Source organism: Colobus angolensis, unplaced genomic scaffold, assembly GCF_000951035.1.
Source record: "Colobus angolensis palliatus isolate OR3802 unplaced genomic scaffold, Cang.pa_1.0 Scaffold165, whole genome shotgun sequence".
NCBI lineage: Eukaryota > Metazoa > Chordata > Mammalia > Primates > Cercopithecidae > Colobus > Colobus angolensis.
Genome location: NW_012114766.1, coordinates 3,147,559 through 3,163,399, shown reverse-complemented (window position 1 = coordinate 3,163,399; position 15,841 = coordinate 3,147,559). Strand labels below are relative to the sequence as shown.

Genomic DNA, 15,841 nt, shown 5'->3' with positions numbered 1-15,841 from the left:
TCTCAGCTCACTGCAACCTCCACCTCCTGGGTTCAAGCAATTTTCCTGCCTTAGCCTCTCAAGTAGCTGGGATTACAGGCACACGCCACCATGCCCAGCTAATTTTTTGTATCTTTAGTAGAGACGGGGTTTCACCATGTTGGCCAGGCTGGTCTTGAACTCCTGACCTTGTGATCCACTCGCCTCGGCCTCCCAAAGTGCTGGGATTACAGGTGTGAGCCACCGCACCCAGCCGGCAAAGTTGTGAGATATATATCTCATCTAGTTGCAAAGAGATTGACGTTATTGCAGCGTCCGGTTCTGCAGTGCAGTACCGCACACTGTCAATCCTGCTGTTGGAAACAGAGTCAGACCCACTGCTGTTTTGTGAAGGGCAGCACAGGTCTGTGTTGCTCAAGCTGACTGGGATGGTTCTGGATGCAGCCTGACAGGTGGCAGAGATGTCCCCTCAGAGGCCAATGGGCCTGCAGAAAGTGCCTCTGTGACTTGAGATTTTTCAGGGAACGCCTGTGGGAAACTGAAGAACAGGACACGTCTCTTCTCAGGAACAGGTGCTGCCTTTTTCTTTGGCCATTGAGGGATAAACTGATGCACCTGAAAATGTTGTTTGCTTTTTTTTTATGGCAAGAAGCCAGAAACCTTCAGAGTCACCAACAAATCCAATTTGCAGAAAAGATATGTAAGAGAAAAATGAGTAGAGTGTATGATGTGGCACATAAAAGAATACAGCCACGGAAGAGGAATGTGTATATGCACTTAGAGCTCATGTATATATCTGCTTGTATATTTTCAAAGGTTATTTAAAATTGCCATAAATAAACTACTAAGGCTTACTTAAATTTAAGCAAATTGGCAGCCTGCTCTGCCAATCGTTTTGTGATGAGCCTGAAGTGGAAAAGCAGTTTCTGCCCCTAATGGAGTGTCCTTGGGTGGGGGCTTCTGTATTAGTCTAGAATCAGCTTTCTTGCCTTTACCAGAAAACATCTTTCCATCATTCATAACTAGAGGAAAATACAATGAAATTTGTTTAAAAGACCCAACTGATGTATTTTGCACTACATTGTTTAAAATTGTTCTCTTTCTCCTTCCTCAAGCCTTCTTATAGGTTTTTTACTCCAATCTGGCTAACTCTAGGAACTTATAATCTTTGTTTCATAATCCTAAATACAAAGTGTGAGGGTTGGGAGTTTGCTTAAATTTAAGTAAGCCTTAGTAGTTTATTTATGGCAATTTTAAATAACCTTTGAAAACATACAAGCAGATATATACATGAGCTCTAAGTGCATATATAACTATTTCATTAAAACTTACATTTTCATATAACTGGCATAAACTTTAGCTAATTATGTAGATGCATAATTAGAATAATTAGAATAATGTAGATGCATTATTTGTTTATTAGACAACATGAACTTCACAAGTTTAAAACTTTTAATTGCATTCTGCATTATTATTGTTATACATATTCCAAATAAAAATGGGGTTGAGAACTACAAAAGGTACTTTCAAAAATGAACAGAATATTATGCCATTAATGGACATGTAACCACTAGTGCAAGCCAATGTTTCTACTGATACTCTGTGGACTTCTATTTGGAAGGATTTTAAGAGATTTTCTAGGAAAACTGTGCTCTATGATGACAATGTGGGATACGCTGGATTACACAATTTTTTCTTTCTTTTTTTTTTGAGACAGAGTCTGGCTCTGTCGCCCAGGCTGGAGTGTGGTGGCCGGATCTCAGCTCACTGCAAGTTCCGCCTCCCAGGTTTACGCCATTCTCCTGCCTCCGCCTCCCAAGTAGCTGGGACTACAGGCGCCCACCTCGTCGCCCGGCTAGTTTTTTTGTATTCTTTAGTAGAGACGGGGTTTCACCGTATTAGCCAGGGTGGTCTCGATCTCCTGACCTTGTGATCCGCCCGTCTCGGCCTCCCAAAGTGCTAGGATTACAGGCTTGAGCCACCGTGCTCAGCCTAAACAAGAATTTTTAAAAGCTTTTTTTTTTTTTTTTTTACTGTAGTACAGCTCTGAACCTTTAATCCCTAATGTGCAATGGAAATCTCTACGGGGAAACTGGGGTGTACAGTATTTGCCAATCTTATTTGACCAGATCCTATTAACTCCCAGAAAAAGTGTTCAACAGAGCACTTATTTTTTGAAAGGCTGATACATTTGTTAAAATTCTTATTTGTGTATAAAATCTGTGCACCTTTGTGTAAAACGTTCTTAGTAGTGGGTATTATATATCTTTTCTTTTGATAAATATTAAACAAAAATTTAATTTTTTATTAAATAAGGACATCTTGGTTTTAAAAATTATAATGAAACTGTCATCCTTGATGTCCTTGGCATCAGGGGACTTTTGTTTTTAAATTCTTGTACTGTTATATAACATTCATTTCATTATATAAATGTTGCTATATTTACAATGGTTATCACTCTATGACAATTATTTTAATACTATACACTTATTGTTAATTTTTTAACCTATATAAACTGTGACAGAAATTATCACTTGGAAATGAATACTTAATTATACTTGTGACCACTTGCTGGAGGAAAGGAAGAATTTTCCTTTGAAGATGGGAAATTCAGTCAGATGAACAAGATTGCACATATACAGTAAGATTTGCTTATGATTATTTTCTGAAACCCAGAGAAATCTCAGCAACAGTTGATCATAGATTCTGTAGGAATATCACTCAAAGAGTAAATTCCAGAATTCATGTAAAATGCTGGTTCAGGAAAGGTACCACTTTGGTACCAAGACAGTGGCCAATTGCTTTGTGATTCTGGTGATTGTATTCTATATTAGTGTTCTATGTTAGAAAAATGTGTGGCTTATGGGTGAGACCTTCATGGCTTTCTAACTGTAAGTGTTGCATCTTCACATCCATCCTGCCTTCCTCTGCTCTCCCAGGCTTCTCTTGGAGTCATAGGCTTGGATTTCCCTGTGTTCCAGTCTTTGCAGCTGATGGGAGGAAAGTGGGGAAGTACAGAAATGGCCTTCAGGTGACTCTGATGGTCATTCCGTCTCTCTTTCCTTTGAAAAACCCTCTCTGAAACCCAAGCACTCTCTCTTGATCTCCACTGAGTATGCTGTTTTCAAGTGAGATTCCCATGTTCAAAACACAAGTAATGATAATGATGTTGATAATGATGTGAAGAATGATGTGTCAGAAATCATGGCCAGTGTTATGAAATAAATGTGATTGAGGGGCTTCCGTTTGCAGTATTACAGTAAGGACTCTGAAAACTTATATGCTGAAAATATAGTACAAGTGCTGGTTACAATTGGTTTTGGATTTTCAAATTGTGTCATTGAACCTGCAAGAAAATAAGGACTCCTGGATGACATGAAATGCAGAAATGGAGAGAGATTGTGAAACTCGGAAGCCAGCTCTGCCCTGATTGACTCTGCTGATTCCCTGTGATGTGGAGCTTCCACTCTGAGAGTCCCTTGGCTCAGGGAATAGAAAGCAAATCTAAGTCTTTCTGATGTTGAAAATATAATAGGAAACCCTCAGGTATAGCTGGAACACCAAAGGGTGTTCTACTGGAAGTGTTGGGAGAATAGACAGACATATATGTTGACGGAGACATGGTTGCATGCAACTCACAATAGCCAGAGGGTTTCACACTAGTCTGTAGGTGAATTTCTGCCATCTTTGGGGTCCAAAATACCTCAAGCTGATAATTTATTTTTGAAAAGAGGAAGTTTTCTGTTGTTCCAGGCAGATCCTGTAATCTAATGTGAATCTCCTCTGGATGGGTGTACCTTCAAACCTGAATACAAAGAATTACCATAAGTAAAGTTCCCCAGAACAGAAGTGCAAATATGAAAACTTACAGACAGCTTAGTTTACATGAGAAATTGGAATTCTTATCAGATTCAGACTGTAATAATGAAAAAAAACACAGAATAAAAATATTAGTAGGAAACCAAATACTACATGAATGGCCAAGTAAATGTGAAAATAATCCCAGCCATCACATATCCTTGCTAAACGTAATTTGCAAAAAACAAACAAAAGAAAATGAACAGATCATTTTAGTGTATTAGTCTGTTTTCTGCTGCTTATAACAGAGTATCTGAAACTGGGTATTTTATAAAGAAAATAAATATACTTCTCACAAATATACCGGTTGAGAAATCCAAGGTCGAGGGGCCACATCTGGCCCTCTTGCTGGTGGGGATTCTGGAGTCCTGATGTGTTCAGGCATCGCCTGGCGAGGGGCTGAGCATGCCATCTCAGGTCACTCTTCCTATAAAGTCACCAGCTCCCCTCCTGTGACAGCCCATTAATCCATTAATTTACAAATGATTAATACAATCACCTCTTAAAGGCCTCACCTACCAATATGACCATATTGATTACATTTCAACATAAGTTTTTGAGGGGACAAATAGTCAAACCATAGTATTTATGAAGTAGAAAAATTAGGCCAAGTAAAAGCTCTGAGATGAAAAAAATGAAAAGAAAAAATAAACAAACAAATTGGTGAATATGTATGAAAATTTAAACAATCATCAGTCAACTATGTAAAACAATAATATTTAATTTATGAGGTTTATAAAAACAAACGGATAATGACTATGTCTAATTTAAGATTTTTTAAAAAATAACTAAAATACCTAGCAATTCATGTTATTAGAGAGAGAATAATAAATATTAAAGAAGGTAAGACTATTACAACTAAATACATACTAAAATTTCCAGAAAGTCTACTAAAATAAAAGCATGAGAAAAAATTAATTAGTATGAAAGCAAGCAAAAATGGAGAGCAAATGGGGGTGCACATAGAAAATACAAGCTAAGATGGTCGAGAGAAATCCAAATAGACAAGAAACTTCAGGGACTATAAGTAGACTAAACTACCCAATTAAAAGACAAATTCTGAGATTGAATTTAAAGAACAGTCTAACTGCATGCTGTTTGGAAGTGAAAATCTAAAACATAGGAGTCCAAGTCATTTGAAAGAGCAAGTGTGTACCAGCAGCATGTACAATAATTTTCATAGCAGCATTTTATATAAGAGCAAAAAGAAAAATGACTCAAAGGTCCATCAAGAGGAGGATGGAAAAATCATGGTACATTCATGCAATGGAAAACTATACAGCAATGAAAATGAGTAGACCAGAGCATCACGCCTAAACATAGATGACTCCCAAAAACATAATACAAGCAAAAAAGGAGAGAAAGATATACAGAACTTGCAACATATAATTCCAGTTAAGCATTTGATTTCAGGAAACTGATGTATGTGGCTAAAACTGGAATGCATACATTTATGGTAACTATGAAGAAAAGCAAGGGAATGATAAACATAAAATTCAGAAAGTGATTTCCCGTGAAGTGGAGGAAGAAGGTGACATGGGGAAGGGTATATTCTGTGCATTGATCATATTGATGTATTGGTAAATATTCTGTTTCTTAGAGTTCGTAGCACAGATGTTCATGTCATGTTTCTCACTGTGTTATAGATACACATGTATACATTTCAAATGTAATGAAAATCAATTTGAGAGAACTAGAAAGCGGTGAAGACAGCTTCTGGCCTCAATTAGCTTGGAGAATAGTAAGCAGAAAGACAAGTTAGCAAGTTTTTACACTTCATCTTCACAGAAGATTGATAACTTACGTGCTAGCCTAATTTTTACTGATTTGTTAGCTGACGATAAGTGTGCTTAAGTGATCATTAAGTACTGATTAGGTACTAATTAAGTCCTGATGGGATTTGAAGCAGGTCTGACCAACCATAGGATCCTTGATATCTGTATCATATGACACTATTGGATAGAGCTTTGATCTTTTAATCTGCGCAGTTTAACATTTTCTCTTGCTCTGAATTATTTGTTCATTGCCTCCCCTATTAGTTTAAAAATGTCTGAATAGCACAGAAAGTGGCAGGAAGGCACTTTCTTCTGTAGGGTACAAGGAACACTTCTCGGTGGCGTGTATTTGTTTTTTGTTTTTTTATACCACAGGTAACCCATCTCCCCAACCTCAAACCTTACCTTCCCTCAGTGGCATTCTTCCCACTTTCGGGTACTACTGGCGGGTCCAAAATGCACCCTGGGTTCATCTGAAAAGCACATGCACAGCACAGAGCAGGTCTTACTCTTTTTTATATATGTTCTACTTTTTATTTAAATGGATTTTATTGTTCCATTTATCTATCCATATGTAGACATATGAATATGAACACACACAAACACACACAAATGCTTCAGAATTTACAAAACAAAAGCAAAGCCTACTCATTACTTTAAGACTTCAAATATTAAAATGGACAGTGTGATGGTATGTATATAGAATAATACACTCACCTGAGTTTTTTTTTTTTTTTTTTTTGCTCTTTCATAAAACATTCTGTTGAAAACACTGAAGCACTTTGCAGAGAGAAAGTCAGCTTTTAATCGTCATCTCATGCGGTGGAGTGGAAGAAAGAGCTCATTATTCTAATTGAAAGTAAAAATGAAAAAAGGTCTAAGCTTTGGATTTTTCAGGAGTATCTTTCTAATTTTCAGTACAACACATAATACACAGCAGTTATAGAAACTGGAGAAAACAACTCCTATTTCTTGAGGCTGCTGCATTTTAGTGTGAAGGGGGGAGCTCTGGTGAAAGCTCTGGGCTTGAGGGATTCTTTCCTGATTGGGTGCAGGCAGAGTTGATGGCTGCCTGTGGGATGTGATTTTAGGCTCATCGTTTGCAATGCACTTTAAACATGGTTACATGACTAGGCTCCAGTGGCCCCTGAAAGCATATGCACCAGCCTGCTTTGCAGATTCTGGCCTCTACTCAATAGATTTGAGATTCTTTATATATATGCAAAAAGACAGAATATTATTTTCAGAGCTTTTGTTAACATTAGGGTAGCCATATAATATATTGTCCAACTTGGAATTTTTTGGGTGAGTGACAGGGGGTTATTAATAATTTTGCCAAGGTAATGGCACCTAGGGGATCCTGGGTAAAACTTACTGGTCATCTCCTCTGGACCTTCTACCCTTGGCATCTCAACCAAGGTTATTGGATCACCTTTGAAGGCACAGACCTTAAGGAAATTCTTCCTGTTTTGTTTTCCTTGAGGTTGGTGTACTTTAACCAGTTTATGTAACTTGCAGTATGGGGTTTCATTAAAATATTGCTAAAGAGAAAATCAGTCTGTGTATATGTATTTATTCTCAGGATAATGTGATTTTTATTTAAAAAAAAAACCTTGATATGTTTCATCGTTGGTTGCATTTTCAGTAGAATTTTGCTAGAATTTATTTAGTGTGAGCACAATGAAGATGTATGTCATTGAATGTATCTCTGGGAAAAGAAACTATTTTTGTACGTTCATGTGTGGACAAATGACTTATTATGCCAATGAAGAGTGCTTCAACCCACAAGAATAACCACACCTACAGGAATGTGGAAACCATGTTTTCCAGCCTGTGACCTGGCCTTCTCTTGTGTTTGCAGCGTCAATTGCAGCCACCTGCAACGATCCAGGTATGCCTCAAAATGGCACCCGCTATGGAGACAGCAGAGAGGCTGGAGACACCATCACATTCCAGTGTGACCCTGGCTATCAGCTCCAAGGACAAGCCAAAATCACCTGTGTGCAGCTGAATAACCGGTTCTTTTGGCAACCAGACCCTCCTACATGCATAGGTATCAGCCAACAGAACTTAGAAATTTTATATTCAGGAATGGATGCATGTTGTCGTTTAAATTGCTCCATAAATGTATTATTCCTTCAGAAATATTTCTCCAGCGTTTCTTTCATGTTCGCTGGCTCTCTGAGACTCCTGAAATGTTATTGTAAACCTTTAAACTTTATTTAATTAGGTGGGATAAAGGAAGTCATCCCCTTAATGTACGGTAATTGACATTTACCGTACATTTCCTACCCTTAACAAATGTTATATAAACATGGATCAATCAAATTACTGTAATTTAAAATTCTAGGCGACTCAAAATTTATAAGCCTACCATTGCTATTCTGGTTTTTAATATAGAAACATGCCCTGAAGCAAAACCTACTCACTAAAAGTACTTTCTCTTTTTAGATGTTTTTCCCCTATAATATTAGTACATTTAAAATAGAATTCTGAAAACTAGAAATTATACTGTTTGTATTAAAATGAAGATAAAAGGAAGTTTGTTTCTGCAATTTATTAACGTTTTATAGTCTGACCTTATTAAAAGGATAACAAATGATTTTGCAGACTTTGGCTTGAATAGCCACCTGAGACAATTTATCACAAATATGGTTTCAGGCTAATATATATTTTATGTAAAATAGTAATTTCAGGTAGATGTTTTCTTCATTCAATAAAATATTTTACCATGAAATTGCTGCTTAGAGTATATCATCTTAGTTTTGAAAAGAAACTCTACTGAACTTTATTATTTTAAGGAACTATCACAGTTTAATTAGTACTTCTTTATAATCTGTCTGAAAAATGTAAAATTTGATTGATGTGTGAAGAGAGAAAGTGATCATGAAATGGGTAAACCGTTTTGCAGAGGATGACCTTGGGGAGGATTTGTGGTTTGAAATGGTTTTGATTGTTGTGTACACAGCGGTGGTAAAATTCTCAGTGGTCTTGGGGAGCTGTGATACAGCATTCTTGCTTATGACAAACCACTTATGCCAGTTGTGAAGACACATGAAGTTGGATAGCTGTGCTTGTTAGCATTCTCAGCCTTGTCGGGGAGCAATCTATGTTTGTTTAATGTTTGATGCTGCATTTACTTTTCATAAAGTCTGAGAGCCCAGTCACGCATTTTTACTCACGCTGAGTCATCAGAAGACACGCTGAGTCATCAGAAGACTGGAGAGATTTCGGCGTGTTTCTTTTTTAAAGTGGAGTGATTGCCTATAAATGTGGCAATCATTTTAAACCAATGGCCTATTTTTACATTAGGAAAGGTTTTTTTTTTTTTCCATTTTGCATGTTTTTAGGCTCAAGGAGGAATACATTAAAAAGCGATATAACTATGAGTTAATCCCTTAAAAGTAATTCATTAATTTATATTACATGCAAATATAAAATTTGGCCACCTCCTAATTAATCTACAAACAAATCGATCTTTTGTTAGATCATCTCTTAGTTATTTTATTTTGACCAGCAACTACATAATCCAAAACGCAACAAAAGCTAAATAAATAACTCTGTCTCTACCTTGAATGTCAGCTTCAAGGACAAGCTGAAATCACTTGCAGGCAAATAAATAATCAATTATTTTGGCAAACAGACCCGCCTACATGCGTAGGTATTATGAAAATGGAAAATACATAATTGGAAATAAATTAACATTATATTTTTATTACATTGCAATTTTCTATTTTTTAGGAATGAGGTTTATGTCCTCTGTGACAAGCTTGCCCATTAGGGCATGAGTGAATCGTAATTAGCACTTACGTAAATTCTGTTTCAAAGATTCAAAACACTTTTTAATTTTTTTACCTTTTTTCATATTAAAGGGTAATGCATTTTACTGAAGACATTTTCTAAAGTATATTAAAGAGGAGAAAAACATTGTCATCTTTTTACCTGGAGACAATTACAATTAATATAGACATTTATAAATCATTTCATAATTATGTATATGTAATGTATTTTAAAATGTTTTACGCTGGGCGCGGTGGCTCACGCCTGTAATCCCAGCACTTTAGGAGGCCGAGGCAGGCAGATCACTTGAGGTCAGAAATTTGAGACCAGCCTGGGCAATATTGTGAAACCCTATCTCTACTAAAAATACAAACATTAGCCAGGTGTGGTGGTGCACGCCTGTGATCCCAGCTACTCAGGAGGCTGAAGCATGAGAATTGCTTGAACCTGGAAGGCAGAAGTTGCAATGAGCCAGGATCGCGCCACTGCACTCCAGCCTGTGCAGCAGAGTGAGACTCTGTCTCAAAAAAAAAAAAAGTTTTAAAATGACAGCATCCTGCATGACTATTTTGTAAATTGCACTTTTTACTTACCAGTATATGGTGTGTGTATTTTGTGTTACTATGTATTTTCTACTAATTTTTAATGACTAAATTGTATCTCTTTAGAAGGCACCACTATACCACCAATGCCACTCTCTAGTGTCTATTTGTTTGAATCTACCAATAATGATTTTTCAGGTCCCTTATTATTGTATAATTAAGTTGTTTTAACCTTTTCCCTATTCTGAAGATAGCTGCAATGAGCACCCATGTTGCAAAATAAATCATGATTATTGACAAATGACATATTTCTACAAACTTGCATATTTCTAGGACTTTTTAAACATGTTTTTGTTTCATTTTGTTTTTGAGGTGGAGTCCCGCTGTGTCGCCAAGGCTGGAGTGCAGGGGCATGATTTCAGCTCACTGCATCCTCCACCTTCCAGGTTCGAGCAATTCTCCTGCCTCAGCCTCCCAGGTAGCTGGGATCACAGGCGCCCACTACCTCGCCCGGCTAATTTTTTAAATATTTTTAGTAGAGATGGGTTTTCACTATGTTGGCCAGGCTGGTCTCAAACTCCTGACCTCGTGATCTGCCTGCCTCAGACTTCCAAAGTGCTGGGATTACAGGTGTGAGCCATCGCGCCCGGCCCATTTTTCAAATCACTTTCAGAGCAGTCACGCAGATTTACCTTGCCATCAGCCATAAATATTTATTAATATTTTCTCTGACTCAGAGAACACACCACACATGATAGATCTTAAGCCACAGAGTGATGATGTCTTGTTTTAATTGGCATTTTAAATTAATAATAAGGTCAAACTTTTTTTTTTCATATGCTTATTGGCTGTTTGAATTTGTTCTTTCCTGATTGATCAGCTAACTTACTTTTTTCCTTTTCATTATCAGTGTATATTTACTCATTACTGGCTATCTCTCTTTCTTTCTCTTTCATAAAATATCTTAACCTCTCACCTGTTGTGTGTGACAACATTTATTTTCAACACCTGCCATTTGCGGTTGCTTTTACTTGAGTGTTGCTTGGATGCCTCACTTTTTTTTTTTTGCTGTTATTGTTACATCCGAAATGACTCCTACCATAAAGTCTCTTCTGTTTAGCTTTTTGACTTAGTCTAGAAGGAGAATTCTGTAGACCAAAGGACACTAATGACTTTTTTTTTTTTTTTTTTTGAGACAAGGCCTTGCTCTGTCACCTAGGCTGGAGTGCAGTGGTGGGATCTTGGCTCACTGCAGCCTCCGCTCGCAGGTTCAAGCGATTCTCCTGCCTCATCCTCCTGAGTAGCTGGGATTATAGGTGTGCGCCACCAAGCCCAGCTATTTTTTGTATTTTTAGTAGAGGTGAGGTTTTGCCATGTTAGCCAGGCTGGTCTCGAACTCCTGCCCTCAGATGATCCACCCACCTTGGCCTCCCAAAGTGCTGGGATTACAAGCGTGAGCCACCATGTTCGGCTTCAACTTCCTTATTCTGAGTAAAGTGTCCCTAAAAAGTCTTCATTTTCTTATATAGCCTGCAATTGCTCTTCCCCAAGTCCAAATTGCAAAACACTCTGAGAAGGCAAAATGTACCCTAGGTTTGCAGAAATTCATTTAGGGACAACATACTGTCCTTACATAAAGGTGTCTATTTAGAAAATACTTATTGCTCCCAACGGTGTGAACATTCACATGTTTTAATGCAGAAATGTAGATGGGTCTCATTAAGGGACCGCAGCTTCAAACCCTGATGGTGAAGGAGCTGCTACATATGTATGTTCGCTATTTAGCATAGTGGCTAAAGGTTTTGAATAAGGGGTTGGTGAGTTGAAAAGAATAGGTGGATTTTATCTCTACATTTATTCCTTCTGGAGAATTTCCTAGCATCTCTGAGTTGCATTTTTTACTATTCTAATTCTTTCCAAAATATTTTGCAAGATAATTAAAACCTAAGAAAACGAAGGTGAAGAATACCAGACCAACCAAGAGAACAAACAAGGCCAGGCAGCACTCCTTAATTCCACTTTCAGCTTTTAAGTCACCTCGTTTGAAAGCGCCTCCTGGGATCTGTGTGACTAAGACAGGATTTCCCCTGTGTGTCTTTTAAATCAATATTTGAATCATATCCCTGAACTGTTCCTGTTGGTAGCACCCTGTAGACAGTGCCCTGAATCTGTCATTTTTCATCTTTCAAAACCTGTGTGGAGTAGAATCTTCTAGACCTTCAGGTACCTTCTTTCTCTGCATCAGCTCTCCTCCCTCATCGGTCCACGCGTGCACTTCTCCACGCTGTCAGCAGCATGATTCCGAGGAGGCACTGCCCTGTGAGAGCTGAGGGTGATTCTGAGGAGGCCCTGCCCTGTGAAAGCTGAGGGGACAATTTCTTCTGCACGATTCTTTTTTTTTTCTTTTTTAAAGCATACTGGGGAAAATCAAGTTTTAATCTTTTTCTGTAAAAATTATATTACTCTTGAACGTATATCTGTAGAATTTATTATTATAAATATTTTCTGCAATAGCATTCAGAGTTTGCATTCAATTAGGCTGTGAGAGTATAATAAAAACTACTGGACTTAGTTGTATTTCTTATTATAAAAATTAAGTTTTCAGAGACCTTAAGTAAGTATTTAAAGACACCCTCATTATTGAAAATTGTGAAGCATAGGTCTTCATCTTCCTTCATCTTATTTACAAAACAAATCTCCTTTTGTGTAGGGGAAAAAAACAGCAATTAAGACATTTCCTTTCCTACATATTTTTTAATGCATATATGACCAATAATGGGAATGAAATAAGACATATAACTTAAGGGGAAGACTATGATGTAATTGTAGTCACACTTCAAAACAATTTGGTGACAAAGCACAATATTTGATATAAACAACTTTTAAACCCAGCATATTATGTATCTAAAATGTGTATACTTATAAATTCTGCAGTGTTTTCACACCTTCCCTGAGATGAGAGGTTTAGGAGAAACCTTATCTCACAAATAAAACAATCCTAAAATCTTTCCAATTCAAGAACAAAAATTGGCTTGCCTGTTAACCACATTGAGCTACATAATTACTGCCTTGCTAATATAAATGTAAACACATTTAATTCAAAATTGATGACTTCAAACACAAACTAAATTTGTTATTTTCCTATAAAGTGGTTCTTTCTAATAATATACCAAGCATTGTGATCAAATGATATTTCCAGACAGTAATGCTCCAACTCAGCTCCTCACTGATACGTATACTTAGAGGTCACTTAAACTTTTGGGGTCTGAGGCCGGGCGTGGTGGCTCACGGCTGTAAGCCCAGCACTTTGGGAGGCTGAGACGGGCGGATCATGAGCTCAGGAGATCCAGACCATCCTGACTAACACGGTGAAACCCTGTCTCTACTAAAAATACAAAAATTAGCCAGGTGCGGTGGTGGGCGCCTGTAGTCCCAGCTACACGGGAGGCTGAGGCAGGAGAATGGCGTGAACCCGGGAGGCGGAGCTTGCAGTGAGTGGAGATCGCACCACCACACTCCAGCCTGGGCAACAGAGCGAGACTCCGTCTCAAAAAAAAAAAACATTTGGGGTCTGTTTTGCCACTTTGAAATATGCGGAAAGTAATTCAAGCCTTCCATACACCAGAGGACTGGAAGAATGTGAAAGGCCCTGTTTTCATGCACCCAGTAACCATTTCCTGCATACTTATTCCGATCCAGGAACCGCCTAGACACCAGGGATAAAACAGTGAACAGGAGCCAGACGATCACTGTACCACATGAAGCAGGCACTCAAGAAGAAATAGGCAATGATTTTATAAACTATGAGAAACAGCAAAAGAATTAACATGGCCATAAAATGATGACCATGGGATTTTTTTATTCAAGTGTTTTCCTGTTTGTTCCTATGTGTGCACGTTGGCAGGTGTAGGGATTAAGTCATCTTTCGTTTAATTGAGAAAATTTTAAATTACAGGAAAGAAATTTTATGTGCCAGAAGTTTGAAAATTCTCTTTGAAAATGGGGTGGAATGTTATGTAAAATTCATTAACAATTACATGAAAAATGTACAGGGTTCCTGGGTCTTACAATTTTATCTGGATAATCGATAACCAACACACAATCTCTTTGATGGGGAAAAAATGCTGATGAGTAAGCTCTTTTTCTTAAAGAATTCTGTGATATCTCATTCTACACTGACTGGCAGGCATTCTTCTCTCTCCTAACTTTGTCTCTGTAACTTTCTTTCTGTGACAGCTGCTTGTGGAGGGAATCTGACGGGCCCAGCAGGTGTTATTTTATCACCCAACTACCCGCAGCCATATCCTCCTGGGAAGGAATGTGACTGGAGAGTAAAAGTGAACCCGGACTTTGTCATTGCTTTGATATTCAAAAGGTACTGTCTCTTGCAGAACTCCTCTTTTTAGTAGGACTTTTAATGCCATACCTAAAAATTACTTCTTTTATGACCTCATAGTCTCCAGTGTTATATCTAGGTAAGTACTAGATTTTGTGTCTAATGGAGACTACACCAGGCTGTAAAATGACATAAATGGGAACACATTATTTTGCTTTGGAAGCATTCTACTTATGTTAAGATGCACATGAATGATCTTTAAATACTGTTTATCTTGCACACAATATGTTCCCTATGAGAAGGCTTAACTTACAGAATGTTCAATAAAAATAATAAAAATATGGTATGGAGACACTTGGTGTAATTTCTCATCAATGCCTCCTGTCGCGCTCAATGCATGATAGTGAATTCCTTTCCACAGCACATCCTGACGTTCCTGAGGGTAGCACTGCTAATATCATTACAATAATTAAGACTTAATAGGGCCTTGAAAATGAAACTTTCCCCAAATGTTGTTGCTGTAAAGTCTGAGTTACTAGATTTCAGTCCTAAAAATATGCTAATTTGTTCTTACTAGACTAGAGGGTGGAGGGTCAAATACTGTGGCCATTTTATGATAATAAACTCTTTAAATAATTATAGTATTAGGATATAGTATATGACAATTACTTTTTATGGAATCCAAAGATCTTTTCTAACTTTAGACTTTGACTTTTGAAGTAAATGAATGTGATATTTGCGAAGGTGAGTCATTCTGTAGACTTTCCTATTGACCTTTCAGCTATCCAGGGCAACTGCCTGGGATTAGAGATTTTAATCTGTCAATGGAGCGAGTTTCCTTTTCTAGAGATCTTTATGTCAATATTCAAGGCCTGAATGTGTTTACGTTCCCTCACTTTCTCCCCCGATGAGATCTGAGTCAGGAGAATTTTACGTTTCTATGATTCTGAATCTTAAGTAGGTTGATAATCATCTTTCCTGAATATACTAAACTGCCACAAATTTACCAAATGTTTCTTAGCTATTACAGAAAACCAGTGAACACTCACTGGCTATATTTTTTAGATATCTTTGTGGGTTTTGTTAATGTTAAATTCTAGCAGCATCTTCCTTAAAATTATGAGGCACCTCTGGTTTCAAGATATTATAAGTGGATTAACAATTGAAGCCAGGTGTGGTGGTTCATGCTTGTAATCCCAGCACTTCAGGAGGCCAAGATGGGGAGCACTTGAGTTCAGAAGTTTGAGACCAGCCTGCACAACATAGCAAGACTGTTACTATAAAAAAAAATTTAAACATTGGCCTGGTGTCCTTATGTATTCCTGTGGTTCTGGCTACTCGAGAGGCTGAGACAGGAGGACTGCTGGAGCCCAGGAGGTGGAGGCTGCAATGAGCTATGATAGTGTCTAGTCTGGGCAACAGAGCAAGACCTTATCTTAAAAAAAAAAAAAAAAAGGAAAAGAAAAGGAAAGGAAAGGAAAGAAGGAAAGGAAGACAGGAAGACAGAAAGAAGAGAAAGAAAAGAAAACAAAAGAGAGAAAGAAAGAAAAGAGAAAAAGAAAGAAAGAAAG

At 37.6% G+C, this 15,841-nt stretch overlaps 1 protein-coding gene across 1 annotated transcript in view; it reads left to right on the top strand.

Moving 5' to 3' along the window:
• CSMD1 (CUB and Sushi multiple domains 1) overlaps positions 1 to 15,841 on the top strand; it is a 2,081,403-nt gene that overhangs the window by 1,770,660 nt on the left and 294,902 nt on the right. Inside the window, exons 27-28 of the mRNA XM_011937546.1 lie at positions 7,474 to 7,665; positions 14,171 to 14,309. Coding sequence (XP_011792936.1) covers positions 7,474 to 7,665; positions 14,171 to 14,309 — 331 coding nt within the window. The remainder of the gene's footprint in view (positions 1 to 7,473; positions 7,666 to 14,170; positions 14,310 to 15,841) is intronic.